This window comes from Macaca mulatta, chromosome 13 (assembly GCF_049350105.2).
Source record: "Macaca mulatta isolate MMU2019108-1 chromosome 13, T2T-MMU8v2.0, whole genome shotgun sequence".
Taxonomy (NCBI): domain Eukaryota; kingdom Metazoa; phylum Chordata; class Mammalia; order Primates; family Cercopithecidae; genus Macaca; species Macaca mulatta.
The window spans coordinates 22425361-22450345 of record NC_133418.1 but is presented as its reverse complement, the minus strand read 5'-3'; the positions used below and the strand labels follow the sequence as shown (position 1 = coordinate 22450345).

The following is a 24985-nucleotide window of genomic DNA, read 5'->3' as shown; positions in this document are numbered from 1 at the left end:
ATATGAGTATCTTTCAGGTATAGTCCAGATCTATAGATATCTAAAATGTTGTGCTTGATGGAGCCCTTAGAGTTAACTTAATACTATACCCTCACTTTGCAGATTAAGCAAATTGAGGCAAAGAGACAGGTAAAACTTGCTCAAAGTCACACTTTCCTGGGAGCTAATTTTGTTTAAAGGTATAGGGTGTAAGAGCTGGATGTAAGAGCAGGCTTTCTCAGAAAGCATTCGTAATAGTTTGGGTTAGGGAAATCAGCACATTCTAAAGGTCTACTGGTGTCTGAAGATGACAGGCAGGTTTTTAGTCACCCTAAAATTCTAAAATAATAACTATAATAATTCCAAAACTGCTGTTCCATGGAACAGTGAGTGGCTCAGTGAATGTTAGTAGGTGTGTAGGGAAAAAAAATAGTTTGTAGTTGAGTAAATGATGGGTTGAACAAAATAAGCTTCTTTCTGCCTAAGCTGCTCAGGAGCTTTACTACATTAATGTCAACTGAGAATCTCTAAAAGCAGATGGCATGTGCTGTGTTATGCAAATTTATTTGGGTCTGAACTTTTTTTAGGTCACACCTGTTAACATCTCTCTAAATAGTATACTAAGGAGTGCATATTAAGCAATCTCTGCCCATTATCTTTAAACTGAGAGATCTGAAAACCAAGTATTTTCAAATTATAGTATATAGCTATCGCTCTCAGCTCTTACTCAAAGTTGCAGTTGTTTTTTTTGTTTGTTTTTTTCCAAGATGAAGTCTCGCTCTGTTGCCCAGGCTGGAGTGTAGTGGAGCCATCTCGGCTCACTGCAAGCTCGGCCCCCTGGGTTCAAATGACTCTTCTGCTTCAGCCTCCCAAGTAGCTGGGACTACGGACGTGCACCACCGCATCCGACAAATGTTTGTATTTTTGTACAGACAGGGTTTCTCCATGTTGACCAGGCTGGTCTTGAACTCCTGACATCAGGATCTGCCCGACTTGGCCTACCAAAGTGCTGGGATTACAGGCGTGAGCCACTGTGCCCGGCCAAAACTGCAGCTTTTAATGACCCACTATTGCCTCTATAATTCAATCAAATCTTACTAGAACAGCAGTAGAATACAGGAATTGGACCACTGTAATCCAGGGAGTCACTACAAGGTTAAAGTTCATGTTCAGAGTTCAACTCAATTTGACATATATTTATTGAATATCTACCACATGTAACATAAATAAGTTCACCTTTCCAACCATTTATATCCCCCTTTCTTCTCTTTCAATGCTTTCAACTCTAAAAAGGAAGTTAATTTACCACTGCCTCCCTTCTTGTCCCCGCTACATATTGAGCTATTAGCATTTTATTGCCAATTACATCTGGGGAAGATGATTCCTAGGAAAGGAAAGCACAAAAGAAGACTAACAGAGGATATATTTTTGCTTTTAAACTTATCAATTTTATTTTGAGGTTCCTTCAAACATAACAATTTTATTTCAAAGTCACCAACATTTGTACTTCTATACTAGTTTCACAACTAATTAACAACTATTTTTTGGAGGTTACTGATACTCATTTTATCTGAGCTGGTAATTTTTCATTTACTAGGAAAGTATCATTAAAATCACAATGCTTTCTTTGCCACCAAATAAATTAAAAGATGAAAAAGCTCCTCCCTTCCTTATATATAAATTCTTAGTACCTCTTGAAAGTCATCCGATACTGAAAAAACATTAGGCCCTTTATTGGTTCTTCCCCCACGTTCTTTTCGTTTGATTTTCTTCGGCAAGCCACGTCCACGACCAACATTAAAACTTTTAACTCTCTGTTCAATACCTAGAAAAGTTAAAATGTACTTAAATTTAAGAGAAAAACAGCATACCTTTCAATTTATTAGTTTATAAGGAACAGCACATTTTAATAGTCTATAATAGTGCATTTTTTTCTCCTTCTAGATTCAATGAAAAAAATTAAATCTTTATATCTTATCTCCTTGGTACTGTTTCTTAAGGGATGTTAACAACTTGGAAGGCAAGGAACAAGGATACGCATGGCTAGAGAAGCAAAATCGAGTTTTATTATTTTTAATTTTCCTTAGCATAAGATCATGAACAAGCCTTTCTGTTTTTAAGAGAATCAAATATTATATTCCTATTTAAGGAAGACATTGTAGGTATCAGTGGTTAATTAGCAGCAAATCAAATTTCCACTGATAATTTTGAGTAGATATATACACATGAAAAAATTATACTTTTTTTGTTTTTGAAAAACTTGGTATTTAAAAGTATATAAAAAGATACCCAAATTACAAAAATTGCTTTTCTTTTTAGAGACAGGGTCTCACTCTGTCACCCAGACTGGAGTAAAGTGGTGAGATCGTAGCTCGCTGTAACCTTGAAGTCCTGGGCTCAAGCAATCCTCCCACCTCAGCTTCCTGAGAAGCTGGGACTTCAGGTGTGAGCCATTGGCCTGGCCAATACTCAGTCCTTTAAGAGGACAAACAGGTAGGAGCTTGAAAAGAAAAGCCCCAGGTGGGAAGGGATGAGCAAGACTTCTTTGCATTACCCTTATTCTCCAAGTGGGATGATCCCTGATACCACAACATCTAGACTACAGGAACAAACTTGCTCAGTACAACAGCATATGTGTAGAAAAATTATTTTCCCTTTATTTCAGCTAAAGCCTACATTCATATTTTTCAAAGAAATTTTGCTAGGAAATCAAGAAAAAAATAAAGTCATAGAAATAACCAAATTTACTCATAATGGATTCCTGTACGCAAAGATAATTAAAGGGTAGTTATATAGAGTGTGGTTCCTCACTACTTCATTTCAGTCTCATATTGCTCCACTTTTCCTGAAGCATGTATTTTGACTAGCCAATACTTAAGGCTGATTTGAGCCTTACATGACCCATAGTTTCTTCAATTATTGTCAACAGCTGACAACTTATCCTGTCTCTCCAGGGACCATGTAAGGTGATCAGTGCAGAAATGTCTTTAGATTATGTTTTTATCTCCAATTTTAAAGGATGTTCATAGTTTATGCACATTTGTTTAGCAAAAATGGCTGCTGTATTTTAAAGCCTAATAAAACAATAGCTTCCCAGCAGGTCTAAATTTAAAGCAATACATACAGCAAGAGAGACAACTGTATACTGACATCATATAGAAGCAAGGGGAAAAATGTAAGAAAGTTGGATTGCATTTTTATGTATTTGTAAATCATTAGAATATCTTTCCAATTGAAATATTCATATATCATACAGATTGAAATATTTGCAGATTCTGTTCTAAAGGTCTACAAAATAAAAGAAAACGAATTTAGGTTCTACAAGAATAAGCTAATCTTGAGCAGGGATAAGAAGTTTCTAAGTTTTTACTCCACAGATGCCTGTTTTAATAAGGTTCTCACATTCTAAGACAGACTGTAATTTCAAACTTACCTTGCTGAACTCCTTTCATTCTCTGTTTTTTCCCTGATTCTTTAGAAAATGATGACCCTAAAGCAATATTTGAGGTTTCTTTAGCTTGCCTGTATTGTTTCAGCTGATTGGCAAAATCTTCCTCTGTTTCCTGACCGTAATTACCAAAGTTGTCATCACTGTAGTTACCGAAGTTGTCATCACTGTAGGTGCTGTACTCATCATATTCTTTACTTTTAAATTTTTTATGTTGACCCTTCTTTGATGTCATGTAGCTTCCTGATATATGTCCACGCTAAGTGAAAATGGACAATCATTATCAGGATTTTTCAATTATATATAGCAATTGACAGTAGCACAGGACATCCTTTTCCCCCCAGCAAGTATGGAGAAAGGAGAAAAGATAGTTACTAGTTCTGACTCTTCATTAGCACTTATCTGTGATACTACTTAACACTAAGTTCAAAAGCCTAAATGTTACCCTGAGATAATTAAATATTGTAATCTTTATGCTTTAGCCTTTGTTTTCTATGTTCTATGTCTCAGTATCTTACACACAGGAAAAAGTAAAAATACACACCATCATACTATACATTTTTCCTCCAAAAAATGAAAAAGCCTTTTCGAAAACAGGGAAAAGACAGTTAAATAGCTTGAGGTGGGGGAGTGTGGTAAAACATACTATTTCTCCTAACACTGAAATTCTCAAATTACATTATATTTAATAAAAAACTGTATGTGTGGAAAATTTCATAAAAAGAAAATGTCTGTATCAAGGGTCTAACAGAAAAAACAGAGCTTTCCCTAATAGTGAAAAACATCTAGTGAATAAGTTGCTCATTAGAAACTGTTTATTACAACAAATATTATTAATTTTATTGCTTCCTTACTAAAGCATGTGAAAACAAAGAATACACTTTAGTACTAGAAGTTTATTAAATGACATTATTCAGGTCTGTCTCTATTCCCTGAAATATTTTTATTAGCTCTATTGTATCCTCTGTCAATATTTTATAATAAAGCGAGAAAAAATTGCACATACTTACAACTTACGGATCTAGAAAAATCCAAACCAAATAACTCATCTTTAGCTTAGTGCATTTTATTTTATTTATTTATTTATTTATTTATTTATTTTGGAAAGAGTCTCGCTCTGTTGCCCAGGCTGGAGTGCAACGGCACGATCTTGGCTCACTGCAACCTCTGCCTCCCGGGTTCAAGCAATTCTCCTGCCTCAGCCTCCCAAGTAGCTGGGACTACAGGCGTGTGCCACCATGCCTGGCTAATTTTTATATTTTTAAGAGATGGGGTTTCACTGTGTTGCCCAGGCTGGTCTCAAACTACTGACCTCGTGATCTGCCCACCTCAGCCTGCCAAAGTGCTGGGATTACAGGTGTGAACCACTGTGCCCAGTCAGCTTAGTGCATTTTAAATGTGATATTAAAATACTACTCTGGCCAGGCACAGTGGCTCACGCCTGTAATCCCAACACTTTGGGAGGCCGAGGCAGGCGGATCACCTGAAATCAGGAGTTCAAGAAGAGCCTGGCCAACATGGTGAAACCCTATCTCTACTAAAAAATACAAAAATGAGCTGAATGTGGTAGCATACATCTGTAGTCTCAGCTACTCGGGAGTCTGAGGTGGCAGAATTGCTTGAACCCAAGAAGTGAAAGGAGGTTGCAGTGAGCCAAGATTGCACCACTGCACTCTAGCCTGGGCAACACAGTGAGACCCTGTCTCAAAATAAACAAATAAACAAACAAACAAACAAAATAAAATACTACTCTGGCAACACACCAATATGAGACTATGTATTTAATGAAACGCAATGAAGTATTAAATCTTTCTAATTATAAAATAGAGAAAAAAATGCATAATCAAGAAAACCAATTCACTCATTAATTTTAAATTTTAAAACATTATATCATATTTTTTATTTGTTTTAAGTAGTACTTTTTAAAGTTTATAAACTCCATTCTTAGTCTAGCACTTCAGAAGTTCAGAAGGGAATTTATGATTGTAGTCGAAACACAGTGTTTCTGACATTTTTTAAAAGCCACTATGAAAACTAAAGCAAAACAAAAAATAATTGCTTAGATTAAGTTGAAGATTAAATTAACTAGTTAAATGATGGTTACATTTCCTTTTATTAAAACTGTGACTATATTAATACTTGATATATTTCAACACTTTATGATTGAAGATTACTCTGTTAATAATGAATATAAATTTTTCTCTGAAGATTAGATGCTTCTCATAGAAGTTTTAAATTCTTAATATTAATTCAGTTCTCCGATTTGCATAGCTTTATCAAAATAATCTCTGTATTCCTACCTTCAGTAGAATTATCCCTAAGTTTTCATTTACCTCCTCCCTAGTTTCCCAACTGTAAATATTCTTAATAGTCCCCTAAGAATGCACATTCCATCCCATGGCTCCTTCTGTGGTTAAAGACTTCTAGTGTGGACTGCTAAGGTCTTCACATTCGCATTCATACCATGTGGTATGAGCTTTCCAGGAAGCATGAAATGAAAAAGGGGTTACAGAGCAGCCCCACTTTTCTAGAGCGGTTCATACATTCATCACTGGGATGAACAAAATGCACTCACAGGCAAGGGTCTAGCAAGTATTTCTTCAAGTCCAACCAAGAGAAGATAAATGAAAAAGACAACAAATCCCACAAAAATAGATAGCTTTTCTAATCACTTTGCCGACTGATTATTAGGCTATACAAACTGATAGAATGTCTGTAGGGATAGATTTGGTTTCCGTAAAACAAAAATGGGCCCCACAGCAATCACTGGAAACAAATAAAGGAAAAGGAGGCCCTGAAAAAGATGAGAAAAAAGGAAGCTATATTAAGTTCTCTAATTTAACTGCTAGGTGTTGACAGTATATTCTAATTTTGCCCCGTAATTTTAGAAGTTATATAGCAGATACTTGTTATCTAACAAAAACGGATTTTTAGTTACAGTTAGGATATAATCTTAATTCTCAGTGAGTCAACTCCAAAATATATATATGGAAGAAATGGTATTCAACTTTCTCTTCTTGTAAATAGCAGACGGGGTAATTCAGACTAGTTGTCTCTCTTAAAAAAACTAGAAAAGATAGACAAAATATTTTTCTTAAATCCGTTTGTAGACATCAGACAGCTAACAAATTAGTGAAGGATTACTAGACCAATACCCATGAGGTAGATGAAAATTCTGAGAAGTGGGCAGCATTTGGAGCTGCATTTGCTCCAAGAGTATCACCCCATCAGGAAGAACCAGGTGAAAGATCCAACAGCACTTTTGACTGTCTCTGTTGTCTATGGAAACAAAAGGTGGAGTCCAGAGTCTGGAAAAGGTGGAAGCTTAGTAACCCCCATCCTCAATTGTAAAGGGATTGCAAAATGTGAATCAGAGACTGCAGCCCAGCCTTCAGGAATCTGAGTGGCTCAGAAGTCTCAAATCCTGAAACTAGAATAAAGTTTGTAAGGGTCACCAGAAATCTGGCAGAAGTAAGTAAAAATCCTTTCTGAAGGAAAAGAACATTACCCGAGGCCTCAAGTTATTTCTACAAAATGCTCAGCACAGAATAGACAAAACTGAAAACAAAAATAGGCTTATGAAGAGGTGGGATCACATGAAAGAGAAACAGCAAAAAATAACAAGCAATAGAAATACAGACTTCAGGCCGCACACGGTGGCTCACGCCTATAATCCCAGTACTTTGGGAGGCAGAGGTGGGCAGATCACCTGAGGTCAGGAGTTCGAGACCAACCTGGCCAACCTGGTGAAACCCCGTCTCTACTAAAACTACAAAAATTAGCTGGGTGTGGTGGCGTATGCCTGTAGTCCCAGCTACTTGGGAAGCTGAGGCAAAAGAATCGCTTGAACTCGAGAAGCAGAGGTTGCAGTGAGCCAAGATCACGCCACTGCATTCCAGTCTGGGCAACAAAGTGAGACTCTGTCTCAAAAAAAAGAAATACAGACTTCAGATATAGAAATTTGTATCTGAAGTCTGCTATTTCCAAGAAAAAGACAATATGAGCATTTCGGTAGCAAACTTGAAACTATAAAAATGACTTAGAAGATTTTAAAAGAACCAAATTTCTATATATGAAAAATACTTAATAGATGGGTTTAAAGGCAAATTACACTCTAGCCTGGGTGGCTCAGAGCAAGACCCTGTCTCTAATAAACAAATAAATAAATAAAGGCAAATTAGATCTCTCTGAAGGGAAGAGAAGACTAGAGAAGAAAAATTAGGTAAAGCGTATGTGGTAAAATGTTAACTGGGGAATCTGGATGAAAGATATACAGGAGTTCTCTGCACCATTCTTGCAACTTTTTTGTAAGCCTGAAATTATGACAAAATGAAAAGTTATAAAACATGAGGATAAAATAAACACAATGGCCCAATAAATAAAAGCTGAGAGAATTTACTGATAGCAAACCTGCGCAATAAGATATGCTAAACAAAGGCTAAACGATGTAGCACATTTGGCTAAAAGAAAATGGTATCATATTAAAACTCAGATCTACAAAAAAGTGAAAAACACTGGAAATGAAATGTAGATAAATATAAAAGACCATCCTTTTTCTTAATTTCTTTAACTGATTTTTGAAGGAAAAATAATAACAGAATATCTATAGGGATATATAATAGTCTATTTAATATTAACAATACATATTTATTAACAATAAATAACTGCATAATGTTTAAAAAATGTGAGATACCCCAAACAACTGCACTATTGTTTATACATACAAATTGATCTTGCCTCCCACAGTGGCTACATAGAAGGCTATGTACTTATTATAATAATGCTGCCACTATTTTAAATATTTGGAACTTCCTATTTGGGGATACTTTCAGTGATAACTTATGAATCCAGAACCTGTCTCATTACTTGATATTTTCAAATGTCTTCTTACCTAAAATAATAATGCCCATCCTGAGCATCTTTTCATCCATTGTAAAAGTCTCCAAATGACTTCTGAATATTTCTAAAGAATAAATCTAACTACATATCAGTGTTGCTGAATTAAAAGTTTTGTCATTTGTGGTAAAAATATTTTTTAATGAATAGTTATAAAATGTTCTGAGAAATAGCAACAACCACTGACTCTAAAATCACTGGACATATTGACCTTACAAACATTTTGACATTTACCTAACTAGACAAAATTATTAACTAATATATAATTCTTTTCAAATTTTGAGAAGATATTTTAATAAAACCTCATTTATTTAATGGTCACTTAGCAATCTCAACTATAAAGGCGGCAACAGTGAATCAGACAATAGAAATAACTAACAAAAATAGTCTTTTGGTTTCTAACTCACAAGAGATTAGGAACACCAAATTAGGAGAAAGAATAGTGCTGCTGTAGACCCGAACAGTGACAGACTGGCAAAAATGAGAACTCAGAAACTCTGGGGCTTTTCAGATAAGTGCACACTGATCCGAATACTTCCTAGTGACTCTGAGAGCATCATTACTTGCCTAGCACAAAATACTGTATATTTGGAGATAGGGCCTTTAAAGAGGTGACTAAATCAGAATGAGGCTGTTAAAGTGGGCTCTAATCCAGTTTGACTGGTGTTCCTACAGTAAGAGGAAATTTGTACAAAGAGAGACACCAGGGGTTCCTGTGCACAGAGGCATGACCATGTAAGGACAAAGCAGTGAGAAGGAGGCCAGCGACAAACCAAGGAGAGAAGCCTAGCACAGATCCTTCCCTTACAGTCCTCAAAAGAAACCAACCCTGCTGGCACCTTGCTCTGGGGCTTCTAGATTCCAGACTGTGAGAAAACACATTTCTACTGCTTAAGCCACCTAGTCTGTAAAATTTTATGTTAGCTCTAGCAAACGAATACATTATGTATTCTTTATGTTCAAAGATTTCAAATTTATAGCCTGTGTCTGATAAAAGACCAGAAAGAATAAAATTCAAAGTTTAATTTTTCTCTTAAAAGGGCAATACTCAAAACCACAATGAGATGCCACTTCATACCATTTTCTGTTTCCAAAAGAAAACAAAGAAAAAAAAAAAACACGTGTTGGCAAGGATGTAGAGAAATTGAAACCCTCAGGCATTCTGTAAATAATGTAAATGTATTTTTATACTTACATTATTGTAATGTAAATAATATGAAAATATTGTAAATAATGTAAAATAGTGCAGCCACTGTGGAAAACAGTTTCATGGTTCCTCAGACAGTTGGACATAGAATCACCATATGATCTAGCAATTCTACTCCTAAATATATACCCCAATAAACCGAAAGAAGTCTTAAAAAGATTATTGTATACCCATGTTCATAAGCAGCATGATTCACAATAGCAAAAGGTAGAAGCTTTTTTTGATGAACACCCACGTGTCCATCAACAGATGAATGGATAAACAAAATGTGATATATACATACAGTGGAATATTATTCAGCCTTAAAAAGGAAAGAAATTCTGACACATGCTACAGCTTGGGTGAACTTTTAAAATATTATGGTAAGTGAAATAAGCCAGATACAAAAGGACAAATACTGTATGATTCCACTTATTTGAAATACCTAGAATAGGCGAATCCATAGAAACAGAAAATAGTGGTTTTCAGGGGCTGGGGGCAGGGGAAAACGAGGTGTTATTGCTTAATAGGTGCTGAGTTTCTGTTTGGAATGATCAAGAATTTCTAGAAATGGATAAGTGGTGATGACTGAACAACACTGTGAATATGCTTAATACCACTGAATTGTAGGGTTAAAATGGTACATTTTACGCTATCTATGTTCTACCACAAAACAAAAAAATGGCAATACCTGAGTAAATGGAATGTCATAATCCCTGTAGAAACCAGTTCTTTTTTTATGGGAACTTTCTGTATGTTCAACATCTGAATCAAGGCTGTAGTCCGAACTATCATCACTAGATGGGGAATTATGCTGAAGGGAGGGGAAAGACAAATATGTTACATTTGCAAAAGGAAGAAAATTTTACTAGTAATTAGATAAGCTTGTTTCAGCCAAAGGTACCAACCAGTAGATTATATTATTCCAGGAGACTCTGAAGTACTACTGAAAAATTCTTGCTCCAAAGGCCACCACCATTCCAACTTCGCTGAGGTTTTCTGAGAAGAAAGTGTATCTTTCTCTCTGCTCAGAAACTTTATGACATTTTCCTCATTATCCCTTTGACCTAAACAGAAATATTCCACCCCTGTGCTCTAAAATGATCTACATTTAAGCTAAACCTAAAGAAAGTAAAATTGGCTCCTAGATCACCAAAAAGGGTCATAGAACATGAGTAGAATATGTATTAATTTGTTTTTACCTAAAATGGCTTTGGAGTTCTTATTCTATTGCATGAGTACCCTAAAACTAAAAGATACCAAAACATTACAAATTACAAAAATAAAATAAATCTGACCCACAAAATTGAACAAAAGTGAAATGAAAAGCATAAGTAACTGATAATGATTATTGATGTCAAGTATAATGATAATTGATATCAAGAGTAACCATTTTCAAGTATTAATATAATTTCAAAAAAAAAATGGGACCAAATCTTCTCCATCTGGTCAAAATGATTACCCTCCCGAGTTGAGCATTCTCTTTAAAGAGTTCTTACATTTCTTAGCAATGAAGACACTGGCTCTGTGTATTACTATCCTTGCAGTCCCAGCATCTAGATCTAGTACAAACTCAGTAAAAATTTGCTGCAATGATTGAACTCTGATGCTTTTATAAGGGAAGGCTCTGTTTTTCTCTAACCCATCCTGAAATGTTATTTTAGGAAAGACAAATTGCTTTCCTCCATCTTGTTCCTAAATGGTCTGGAGTTTGGTTTTTATGATTTTATTGCTTTTGTCTTTGCTGATTTGATAGGTGATATGAAGAAATATTTTTAAATTATGCTGTCAAATGCTTCAACTTTAAGTATCTAATCATTCTTGGCTAGGATTTAAGATAAATAGTATATATTTAAAAGCCAAGTTTGCTCAGTCACCATGAGAAGGCAGCTCCAGCTCTAAGGAAAACCTTTTACCTGAAAAATACTAGTAGAATTATACTCTGAAAAGATCTGGTCCTTGTTGTTTCTTGGTAGGGTAGATTACAAACTCCAAAAAGTCTCAGACTTTTTGACTCTCTGGAATTAATTTCAATAGGCAGTACTTTTCTAGAAAATTTTCCATTTCATCTTGGTTTTAATATTTATTTTCATAAAATTATATACATAAATTTCTTATGATTTTAATTTCCTTTTTGATAGTTATTTCACCCTCAGCATATATACATTTATTTTTCTTTTCCTTTTTATTATTGATTAGTTTGGTCAATGATAAATATGTTGTTGATCTTTTTAAAAAAACTATTGGCTTTCATTCTAATGCATTCACTTGTGCTCATAACTTTATTAAGTACTTCCTTTTTGTTTTGTTATTATTCTATGCTGTTTGATCATAGGTTATATTGTTTTCTTAATTTTTTGTCATTTTTAAGTATTAGGTTAAATTTTTCATATGTTTTGTGGGCATGCTTTCTTTTCTGGAAGACTTACTCACCATTATTCCCTTTTATCTTACAATAACAACTATGAAATGTGACCATAGTCCTATCTTGCTTCTCATGTGAAAAAAATGGATGGAATGGGCCAAGAAAACTTTCCTAGCTTCATAGCTCTAGGGTTATCTCTTCTGCTGTTAGCATGAAGTATTCAAAAATATGGCTATTTTCTGAGCTATGCCTCTTCTGCTTCCTTCCCCCACTTGTTATCTATTTCTTTCCTTGGCCCTATATGCCTGTTTCTCAATGTAGATTCTACTTCCAGCAGTTACCTCCTCAGTGTGGGACTGTCGTAGAAAGGGATTTGGTTGATTCGTATTAGGGGTTCATCAGGTCCAGATCTTTTCAGCACCATCCAATTTCTGTGGTCACCTTACATTCATGCATGAACTGGTGATAGTATAGCCCCTCCCAGTTTCTGCTGCTGTTTTCAGGCCCATAAGGTTTCCATGCTGGGCATGGACCATTTGAGGTGAATATCTGTTGGCAACTTGGTTTCTGGAAGTCCCTTTATTTTCCCTCTGCTTCATTTGTACTGATGCTGTTGCGACACTGGTCTTGTTGCTGTCTATGGTTTGGCTCCAATCATTTGTATTTTTTAGGTTTATTAGAGATAACTTGTTTCTTTCTTCTTTCGTAGATGTTGTCAATGGGTTTTGGTTGTGTTATCCTAATTCATGCGATTTTAATGGAGAAAATTCAGGGAGTTTCAAAACCTGCTCCTCCATTGCTGCCAACTTGTCCATGATTTCTCAGTCAGCATAGGTTCCCCTTCTTCCCTACCCCAAATACACATAATTCTCCATCCAGTACCCTGCTGTTTTTCTGATAGCATTTGTTTTTCACTTGTGTGTTGCCTCTCTCCTTCCCATTGCAATGTAATCTCTTTAAGAGCCAACTATTTCACTCACTACTATAACCCTCAGCACATAGCATAAAGGTTTCCATAGTAAGCACTCGATCATACATATAAATGAATACGTAAATAAATAGATGGACAATGCGAATGCACTAATCTGTATCTGTAGAGAATGAAACTGTCTTTCCTTAACCTTCCAATATCCATGTATACAATTTTCCATCAATTAAAATATTATTTATTTCAATCTGTATTAAAATTTAACTGAAGCCTGGCATGGTGGCTCACAACTGTAAACCTAGCAAATTGGGAGGCCATGATCGGCAGATCACTTGAGCCCAGGAGTTTGAGCCCAGCCTGGGCAACATAGCAAAACCCTGTCTCTACTAAAAAAAAAAAAAAAAAAAAAAAAAAATTAGCCAGGTGTGGTGGCATGCACCTGTAGTTCAGCTACTCAGGAGGCTGAGTAGGGGAATCACCGAAGCCTGGGAGGTCGAGGCTGCAGTGAGCCAAAATTGTGCCACTGCACTCAAGTTTGGGCAACGGACCCTGTGTCAACAACAAAAAAAGATTTAACTTAATTACTTTTTAAATCTTTAAGATAATTAATATAATCTTTGTTTAGAAAGTTTAACCACATAAATGAAAATATCTAATCCATATGTTTTATAATAAAATCATGACTTCTGCTTTCTAATTTTTAATATATTTCATAAAAATTTATCAAAGAATAAAAAGTAGATTCTAACTAACCTTATGTTTCTCACGTTTTCTCCTTTTGGATTTTTTCTTCTCTCTCTCTTTCTTATGTTTTTTTCTTGATTTTCTGTAGGCTTTCTCACTTTTCTGCTTTTCATTCTCTTTTGCTTCTTTTTCTTGTATTTCTTCAAATCCTGCATCGTCTATTTCACCATCTTCTAATTCGCCATCTTCTCTACAGAAGGAAAATTTTAATTTTCAAATATCAATTCTAAAACAAATCTTACAGAAAGATTTTCAAAAGAAAAAAAGCATATGCTAAGAATTTATGTTATATTCATTTAGACAAGTGCTTGAAAAATTTTTCTATAAAGGCCCAGATAGTAAATATTTTACATATGCAGGCTGTATATGGTTTCTGTTGCGAATTCTTCTTCATTTAACATTCCTTTAAAAATGTAAGAACCATTCTCAGCAGCCGAAGTTTGCAAACCTCTTAGATTACAATCACTGATTCTCACAAAATGAATGCATGAATGAATACAGTGCTATCCCAAAGTACTGCAACAGTTACCATCTACTAAACTTTCTTCAAAAAAAGGAATTAAACTAAAATGCTACAAGAAACACTCGATTTACAAGAAGGTATTTTTAACTTAGTAGCTCATAGACAGCTATAGTTTTAAACTAAAAGCAACCTAAGAACCAAGAATGGGCTGCCCTTGGGGAAAGAGGATCTAGAATCCGGTTGATGCAGCTTATGGCTTCAGCTTATGGCTTGTCACTATGCGTACAGTCCTTAAATTATTATTTTATTTCTAAAAAATAATTCTTTAAATAGATAATACAGGCATGTGGCTTAAAGGGAAACCTCAAAAGGCACAAAAGGATCTGTCTCATTTTAGGTTAAAAAATACTGTATCACTATCAAATAATTAAACATTTCTTCATTTGAATATCATAACTTCTTTTTTCTTTATTATATGTTCCCTTTCCTGTGCTTACATATTTTCAGAAATTTTAGTAGATGTGCATAGCAGAATTTGTATTTTGTACTTAAATATTATACATTTCATGGCTGTATTATTTATTTGATCAAGTTCTTTTATATCATAAATAATTCACATGGAGCTGGGCATTTGACTGCTTGCCGATAACTCAGCAATAAGCATTTTAAGTGTGAAGTTATTCTTTGGTTGAACTTTATTCTTGATATGGGGCTTACTTAAGAGTCAGATATCTGGTCTACAGAAATTACCATGCTCAGGAATTTTGACATGTATCGCCATGATGCTTTGCACAGGGGCTGCACCAATTTAGATCATCTTTGGCAGTGAATCAGTGGATTAGTTTTACTACAACTTTACTAATGGTGGTGGTGGAATTTCAGTTGCTTTTTTTTGCCAGCTTAATAGGTCTAAAATTTTACTTTCTTTGATGACTAGTGAAGTTGAATTTTCCCTGCCTGTTATATTGCATGCATACTTTATCTGTTTGTGTCACTGTTCTTCTTTTGGATTGGGGTCACACCATTTTTTTAAGCTTATCTGTATAAAATTTTATTCAAAACTAGTACTGTTGGTCATATTTAATACAAATGATTTTCCTAATTTGAAAAAAAAAAAGTTTTTAAAAAGCTTTTTTTTGAGACAGGGTCTCACTCTGTCACCCAGACTGAAGTGCAGTGGCACAATCTCAGCTCACTGCAACCTCCGCCTCCCAGGTTCAAGCGATTCTCATGCCTCAGTCTCCCCAGTGCTGGGATTACAGGCACACGCCATCACACCTGACTAATTTTTGTATTTTTATAGAGATGGGGGTTTCACCATGTTGGCCAGGCTGGTCTCAAACTCCTGACCTCAAGTGATCTGCCTGCCTTGGCCCTCTAAAATGCCAGGATTACAGGCATGAGCCACCATGCCCAGCCAGTCTATATTAATTCTTACCAACAAAGTAAAACACTAAGTAAACAAACAAACAAAAAAAAAAATTTTCATACAGATAGTAACAAAACTCAAGCCACAAAACAATTCCTTAACGTGAATCTGTAAAAAGGCTTCATAATAAAACTATAAATCAAATTTCTTTCCAAATACTAGTATCTTTGCTATTGTGGAGGTTGAATCCTAGAAACAAGCTGACTTTTATATTGATTACGACATTTTTAAAGATGGAAACCAAAATATTCATTAACAGTATTTTAAAATGCAAATGAACCAATCGATACACATGGAAAGATGAATACATAAAACAATTTTAACATTTAATCATACTTCCAAAACACTATAGTTTGAAAAAATGCAAACTACTACAAATACTACATGCAGAAAGGCAAATGTCTATGTATATATGGCAGCAAATGAAAAACAACTAAACTATGGTGTGTGCATTTTAAAGGTAATTTAGAATTACCAGGTATGTGTAATTTCTAAAACATGAAACTGATAATGTCACTCTCCTGCCATAAATCTTCAATGATATGATATGATATCTCAAATCTGCTTCAAAATAATCCACTACGGATAGTGGAAGTGGTCTTAATAAGATTGGCCATGAGTTGGTAAACTGCTGAAACTGTGGGATGTGTATATGAGGATTCATTCTATTCTTTATACATTTAAGAGGTTCTGTAATAAAAACATAATCTTCAATGGTTCCCTCTGCTTACTCAGCTACTTTCAGTTTCTCAAGTCTACAAGCCTTAAAAAGTGCCTAAAATCTCTCAATGCCCAGCTCACGTCACCAGCCTCACCACAACTCCTTCACCTGGCTAATTCCAATTCAATATTTCGGATGCAGTTTAGATGTCATTTCCTATAAGATGTCTCCCATTACTACCCAGGTTTAGGTGAGATGCTTCATTCTAAGTACTCCTCTGCTAGCTCTCATTTCTCTTATCATTGCACTCTGTACATTATGTCAAATGACTTGTTTGTTCGTTGGTGAAAGCAGGGTGTATGACTGTCTTTTACAGAGGTATCTCTAGCACCTAGCATGGCACTTTGCTATTTACTGAATGACTGAATGTATAATACCCATAACTCTTGCATCATAGAACAGGTATATGATACTATCCTAAAGTGGCTATAAAGTCACTGGAATTTTCCCCAGCTTCTATTATAAAATCAAAGAGATATATATTCACTTAGACTTGAAAATTGCTTATGAGGCAGTCTTGACATTCTGGCTATTTCAGTTAAAATGTTTTGAACTTTTATAAACTATAAAACCTTATAATCCAAAAAAATGAGTGCACCTATTCACTAAAAGACAAGTATAAGAATGTTTTTGGCAGCTCTAGTCATAATAGTAAAAAATTATAAACAACAAATCTCTATCAACAGGCAAACAAATAAATTATACTTTATTTATATCAGAATACTAAAAAGAAAAAAATTAACAACTGCTACAAAAAATATAGAGGAATCTTATAGACATAATGAGGAGCAAAATAAGCCAGACACGAGACAGTACTGTATGATTTCATTCATAAATGAAATGATTTCATTTTCGACAGATTGTCTGTCGAAAACAGACAAACCAATATATAACAGAAGTCAGAATAGTGATTACCTCTTGCAGAAGTGCAAGTGACAAAAAAAGGGGTATTAAGGAAACTTCTGAGGTATTGAAATATTCTGTATATTGATCTGTGTGGTGATTACTATATATACACTATACATATTTGTAAAAACTCATCAAGTTATACATTTAAGTACTGTGTACTTTGTTACCTATATTTATACAATAAAATTTAAAACACAAATGACAAAAATATCTGTAAGTGTTTATCCTTTCTTTTATTGCCTCTCTCCTTCAACGTGAGCTCCTTAAAGCATAAAAAAAATTACACCTGGAAATCACTGCTTCATATTAGCATTTTAACTAGAGCTATTTAAAAACAAAGTACACAGGCTAAAAATGCCCATAAATTCATGTCCTACTTTACATACATTATTTAAGTGTGAAATATGGGCCATTTATATTTGTTATGAGACATAAAACATTGCAAACTTTTAAAATTTTCTCTTTATTTTCCCTTACCCTACTTATTTCAGCATTCATACAATAGCAGATTTAAACTTGTACATTTTTGTATGGCTACAAAAAATGTGAAAGAAAGAGAAAATAGAGAACAACAATTCACACTATGAACTGCTTCCATACTCTTTGAAAGTCAGTTTTGGACACGTGGAAAGCATGTGTGGTATCATGGAAAGAGAAGGAGATTTCATGGGAGGAAAGCTGGATTCTTACTCCAGCTCTATCACCAAAATAAAAAAAAAGCTTTCTTAATTGAGCACCTAGTAATGTATCAGATACTAACTTAGTGATCTTGAGAAACACCTAGAAGAGGTAACAGAAATAATTAAGACTGCTTATCATTCTCCAGATTTTGAACTACCTTAATACTACAAGAGCTGTTTTGTTTACTAAAGATTTTTTAAAAATGTAATACATCAAATAAGTACCTAAGTCAATTAATTATATATAGGTGATGTTTTATTAATATAAACATAATAGAGAGATTGTCTTTTTTTAAAAAGGAGCATATTCATGTTCTTGTACCAATGACTGGTAAATAACTGTCCAGTTAATAAACAAAATTAATTTTAATAGATTTTATCTCTTAGGCAAATCTATATAGATACAACGTAGATTAGGAGTTGCCAGGTAGATTAAAGGGAAAAACAGGGAGTGACTGCCAGTGGGTAAAGGGTTACTTTGTGGAGTGGTGAAAACATTGTAAAATTAAATAGTGGTAATGACTGTACTACTCTGAATATACTAAAAACCTGTACACTTTAAAAGTGAAATGTATCTCAATAAAGCTGTTATTTTTAAAAACAGTTAAAAATATTTTTTCTCTAGATTTAAATATCTAGATTGGAGACAACTGGGGAAAATCGTAATACACTATGATATAAAAATTCAAGACTCTGAAAATGGTCAGTACCCTTGTCATTCATGATGTTCTTATTTTAAGGTAATTATTCATTAAATCTTTACAAACTGATATGCCTTAATAGAAGATTCTACTTTTTTCTATTCTGATATTGATGGCTATTAAAATAAATTAACCTGAACTATTCAGTCTTACCTCCACAGGTAGTTTCTGCTTTTTCTTTATGCTTGCCTAAAGGCTCCTGTTACAAGCTACAGATCAGAAACTGAGTCTTCTGGAAGAAACACAAAAGCCTCTATAAAAGACTATACAAGTACTCCTGATAGATGACAGTACAAAGACATTACTCATGAATGCAAACTTCTTGGGATAATATGAAAATCACAAAAAAGACAATCTTCAGAATGTACCAAGTGACTGTGTCGGAATCTCTAGGATTTCTTTCCAGTCCAGGAGCAAGCGACTTAATAGAATTAGACTGCTTACCCTAAGACCAACAGAACAAAATTTCCTAGATGTTTGAAATGATTACTTGTAACATTTTTCTGTTTCTGCTTTTGTACAAATTCACACAGTCATTTCTTCCTTACTATAGATGATAGGGTAGGATAACTGCTCTGTACTGCTGCCCTGGAAAACTTGCATGCCTCCACACAGGCCACTTAGGTAAGCCCAACGATAGGCTGACCTAAGCCTTGGCAGAATGCCCCGTGTTCCTTCAGAATACGGAAAGACAGGCAGTCTTGTGAGGTGCTGCTACAAGGCTATTTCTTACCTACCTCCATATTTTGTGGGAGCTTGCTGGGAGTCAGTTTCTCATCCACCTTCCCTGGTTCCATGAGGTCTGAGATTCACCACCTTGCCCACTCCTTAGGATGTAGCCGTAGGCTAAAAAATTGCTTAGCTACAGGATGGAAACTGTTCCTCAGCAACAGAGTGCCCACCACTCACATTACCTATCATTTGGCCCCGTTTGGTTTCAGTGTTATCCTGTGGATGAGGGACATGAGGAGCTGACACCATGCTGATCATGCATTTGTCTATGTAATTAATAAACTGTCTGAATCTGTCAGCATGCTTGATAGATAACTTGATTGAGTCTAGGCTTTGCCCATGCCTACTGTGATCTTTTCCCTCAACCTAAATAGCACATGTATAGTTCTCTTGATTAATTGTTAAACTAACTCCCTACCTTACCCCTACCAAACTAGATATTTCTCCTCAAGGAAAATACTGTCTGCTCATACTGGGGCCATGGAAGATCCACTTGACATGAGTTTTTGTGATTTTCTGTTCATCTCAAAACTTGGCCTTGGGCATTTGTATCTTGGATGGCTTTCCGTATCTCCATTTTCTCTTTATAGTTTCATAAACAGTTCCTTTTGAAAAATTACTGGTAAAATCTGATGAGTATCAATAGTTTTCAAAGTGTTTTTTATCTTTATCCTTTATCCAATACATTCTTACACCTTCTGAAATTATTTAATTTGCAGAAACTTAGCTTACCCCTTTTTGACTATCTACAGCAATGGCAATTTTTACTTGGTTTGTTTTACTACTCAAGCCCATCTTAGAATTTGTCAAAGCCTCAACCCAAATATAAAATCCTTCAGGAATGAGACTTAGTACAAATATATGGGCAATATTATAAATTTTAATTAGCCTAATGGCCTCCATAGTCCTGTGACAACCTTTGCAATTTTTGCTTAACTCTATGCACCATATCTCTACCCAAGAGCTAACTGAGAATTCCTTTCTTATTTACTTTTGTTACAAGTAATTCCTCTTTTGTTTTTGAAACTACAGGTGGCTCTCCTAATTTTTACCTCCTGAATCAACAACATATTTACTTATATTTGCCTCATTAGAACCTAACTTGCATATACACATAATAACTCTTGGTAACAATGTAATAATTAGATGATTTAAGAGACTTCTCATGTCTTCCAGGAGATCATGCTTACCTGGGAGTGTCCGAGAGGACACTGATCTCCCTGGATGGGGGTTACAAAACTCGAAAAAGCTATCAAAACTTGGTTAATAATGCTGACTGAAAAGATTAAGCCATAAAGCCCTAGAAGTATAACAAACTAATCTAAAATAGTTAATCCAAGTGGTTACGGGTAACAGCATAGCTTTAGATTTCTTAATGGCACGCCAAGAAAAAAAATAGGACATATCACTAATATTCCCTGATGATTGTGGAGGGAAGGTTGACTAACCTACAGCCAAACTGAAAGAAAAGACAATCTGGCTCATCACAAGTGGACTCAGAAGGACCCTTGAGCTCTGATCTCCTGGTCAAAGTAAGGAAATCTTTGGTCATCAACCTAAAGTGACTTCCAGTCTCTCCTTATCATCATTCTGGTTATTCTTGTCTCTCGTTCTTCTAATGCCTGGTCTCCAGAGCTGTATATGCCACTGCATAGCTGTTATTTCACTGATGGTACAAAAAATTATTTTGCAATGGAAGGAAAAATAAAGGGATTCTGACATTTAGTCAGGCCAAATGCCAAGTCCTTCAGTCAGAATTCCTACAAAGGTAATAAGCCATACAGTAGTGAATACGTAATCATCTGTTCTATTTCTACAGGACTAAGGGATGGTCAAAATAGGGGAGCTAATTGTTAAAACTCCGCTAGGTTCACCGGATGCAGTGGCTCACACCTGTAATCCTAGCATTTTGGAAGGCTGAGGCGGGCAGATCACGAGGTCAGGAGATCGAGACCATCCTGGCTAACACGATGAAATCCCATCTCTACTAAAAATACAAAAAGCTAGCCGGGCGTGGTGACGCACACCTGTAGTCCCGGCTGCTCTGGAGGTTGAGGCAGGAGAATGGCGTGAACCCGGCAGGCGGAGCTTGCAGTGAGCTGAGATCACGCCACTGCACTCCAGCCTGGGCAACAGAACGAGACTCCATCTCAAAAAAAACCAAAACAAACAAAAAACAAAAACCTCTGCCAGGTTCCCAGTCTGTGCACTCAAAAGTGTTGACCCTATGTCCCTTAGCTTAACAAACACTCACATCCCATCTCAGACCTCTTTGTTAAGAATGTCTGTGCTTTTGTGACATAAGCAGAAAAAATAAAATAAAATAAAATAAAATGGAGAATTTCCAGTCCCCAAGTGAACCAATTAGAACGTAATGCCTAGAATTGGCCGAGCACAGTGGTTCACGCCTGTAATCGCAACACTTTGACAGCCAAGGTGGGCAGACTGCTTCAGGTCAGTAGTTCGAGACCAGCCTGGCCAACACGGTGAAACCCTATCTCTACTAAAAACACAAAAATTAGCCAAGCGTGGTGGCGGGTGCCTGTAGTCCCAGCTACTTGGGAAGCTGAGGCAGGAGAATCTCTTGAACCTGGGAGGCAGAGGTTGCAGTGAGCTGAGATCCAACTATTGCACTCCAGCTTGGGCGACAGAAATGAGACTCTGTCTCAAAAAAAAGGAACTTAGCGCCTAGAATCCCTCCCAACATGTAATAAGCTTTATTTTCTTCTTCATCCATCTCTTCCACTTTCTGTGTGGCGAGAAACATTACTTAACCAGCAAGCAGACTGATTTAGATTTATTTATTTAAGCCCTGGTGGTATTTATATTATTCCTTAGAAGTATTTATAAAATATTTTATTGAGGCCTGGCACGATGGCTCATGTCTGTAATCCCAGCACTTTGGGAGGCCAAGGTGGGCGATTACCTGAGGTCAGGAGTTCGAGACCAGCCTGGCCAACATGGTGAAACCCCATCTCTACTAAAATTACAAAAACTGGCCAGGCATGGTGGGACATGCCTATAATCTCAGCTACTCAGGAGGATGAGGCAGGAGAATTGCTTGCGTCCAGGAGACAGAGGTTGCAGTGAGCTGAGATCGTGCCACTGTACTCCAGCCTGGCCGACAGAGTGAGACTCTGCTCCAAAAAAAAAAAAAAAAAAGAGTATTTTATTAAACAATCTATAAAATATGTAAATAATCACATAATCACAGTTAAAATTCTAGAGATTAAGATGAAACTAAGATTAGCTTACATAGTGTATGCCAGAAACCCCTAACTAATTTTTAGATGTGAGTGGCAAATCTGGCTTTGAGCTTCAAGAAACAAAAATTAGGCCTAAGACAACAGTACTTCCAAGACAAAAAACAGACCAGTTGCTCAAGAAAACCACACTTTGTTTTCTGAGAGTAAGATCAGAGAGAAATTTCTCCTCTGAGTCCTCATAATGACAATATTACCTTATGTAATGGACAGTACTTGATATGACAGACACTGTCCTCAAGAGTGTCCATACAATCAATGCAACATTTTATTGCTTACAGAATATGCCAATTTGAGCCAAGGGCACACTACCAAAGTTCAATTAAGAAAAAACAATTATGTAAAGGAACAAAGTACTACTGTGCGAGTACACAATTGTCTGACATTCTGACTTAATCCAGAGATGAAATCCAAAATATCTGGAGTCGCAATTCTTAAAAACTATATGCATGTAAAAATTGTATGTCCTTCCAGCTTAAAAAAAAAAAAAAAGGCCATTCATTCATTTAACATATATTTATTCACCACATTCTCAGTGGGGATACAATGGCAAACAAAAACAAGAAAAAGACATGATTTCTTCTCTCATGAAGTTTTTAATCTTGGGGTAGCACAGACACCGAAGAATCACACAAATAAACATAAAATAACCACACAAGTATATGAAGTAGGTAAATGGTGCTATGAGAGCACACAACAGGGGAAAGTCATCCATCAGGGAAGTGTGGAAGGCTTTCCCTGAGGAAGTCGTAAATAAACTGAGATGAGGAGTCTGCCTGAGAGACAGGGGATGGGGAAGGGACCTCTGCAAACAAATGAATAGGATGAGCAAAACTTCTGTGTAGAAAAGAGTATGATACACTATAGGAACTGAGACAAGGCCAGTGTCACTGAGTCATAAATGTGAATTACTTCAATTCCTCAGGAGTTATTTGAATGTTTGTCAGGAAATGGTGGCCACCAGGGCAGACCAGCTGGGTGACAGCATGGGATTTGGAGTTATAAGATGTTATAGGTTTTTTTTTTTTTTTAATTGAATAGCATTTTTTTAAGTGCTCAGATAACATTAGTCCAAACCTTTTATTGTACAGGTTTTTCTTTTTTTTTTTTTCTTTTTTTTTGAGACGGAGTCTCACTCTGCTGCCCAGGCTAGAGTGCAGTGGCCGGATCTCAGCTCACTGCAAGCTCCGCCTCCCGGGTTTACGCCATTCTCCTGCCTCAGCCTCCCGAGTAGCTGGGACTACAGGCGCCCGCCACGTCGCCCGGCTAGTTTTTTGTATTTTTTTAGTAGAGACGGGGTTTCACCGTGTTAGCCAGGATAGTCTCGATCTCCCGACCTCGTGATTCGCCCGTCTCGTCCTCCCAAAGTGCTGGGATTACAGGCTTGAGCCACTGCGCCCGGCCTGTACAGGTTTTTCAAAAGGTGGGCACGGTGGTTCATGCCTATAATACCAGCACTTTGGGAGGCTGAGGAGGGTAAACTGGTCAAGCCCAGGAGCATGAGAGCAGCCTGGGCAACACAGTAAAACCCTGTCTCTATAAAAAAAATACAGAAATGAGCCAGGTGTGACGGTGCGTGGCTGTGGCTCCAGCCATTCTGGAGACTGGGGTGGTAGAACCGCCTGAGCCTGGGAGGTCGAGGCTACAGCAAGCTATCATTGGGCCATTGTATTTCAGCTTGGGTGACAGAGACCCTGTCTCAAAAAAAAAAAAAAAAAAGGTAAAAAGGCTTAACCATATGAAGCTAGAAAATCATATAAAGCTAGAAAATAGGTCACCCTATTTCATTTCAGGGTCCCAGATAAGTTGGTAAAGAGTGGTTCAGGGCCAGGCGCAGTGGCTCACACCTGTAATCCCAGCACTTTGGGAGGCCGAGGAGGGCAGATCACGAGGTCAGGAGATTGAGACCATCCTGGCTAACACGGTGAAACCCCGTCTCTACTAAAAAAATACAAAAAATTAGCCGGGCATGGTAGCGGGTGCCTGTATTCCCAGCTACTCGGGAGGCTGAGGCAGGAGAATGGTGTGAACCCGGGAGGCAGAGCTTGCAGTGAGCTGAGATCGCGTCACTGCACTCCAGCCTGGGTGACAGAGCGAGACTCCATCTCAAAAGAAAAAGAGTGGTTCAGGGCCAGGCATGGTGGCTCACGCCTGTAATCCTAGCACTTTGGGAGGCCGAGGCAGGTGGATCACTTGAGGTCAGGAGTTCGAGACCAGCCTGGCCAACATGTTGAAACCCTGTCTCTACTAAAAATACAAAAATTAGCTGGAAATCGCTTGAATCCGGGAGGTGGAGGTTGCAGTGAGCCGATATTGTGCCGCTGCACTCCAGCCTGGGCAACAGAGCAAGATTCCGTCTCAAAAAAAAAAAAAAAAAAAAAAAGAGTGGCTCAGTTCAGCTACACATCAAAGTCAGTGGTGGGGGGTGGTGGCAGTGAGAAGAAGAATGCTCAAAGAAATGAAAACTATTTTATTAATAAGGTTTGCAGTTCAAAAAAGGGCTGAGCACCAATATCTAGAAGAGAGAGTGGAATATAGTGA

The 24985-nt window shown here is 36.5% G+C and overlaps 1 protein-coding gene across 1 annotated transcript in view; it reads right to left on the bottom strand.

Annotated features, from left to right (window-relative positions):
- The window catches only part of ZC3H6 (zinc finger CCCH-type containing 6), a 57966-nt gene that overhangs the window by 20615 nt on the left and 12366 nt on the right, over positions 1-24985 (bottom strand). Inside the window, exons 2-5 of the mRNA XM_001087547.5 lie at positions 13556-13736; positions 10201-10323; positions 3413-3686; positions 1671-1804 (exon numbers count right to left, since the gene is read on the bottom strand). Of these exons, the coding sequence (XP_001087547.3) occupies positions 1671-1804; positions 3413-3686; positions 10201-10323; positions 13556-13736 (712 nt within the window). The remainder of the gene's footprint in view (positions 1-1670; positions 1805-3412; positions 3687-10200; positions 10324-13555; positions 13737-24985) is intronic.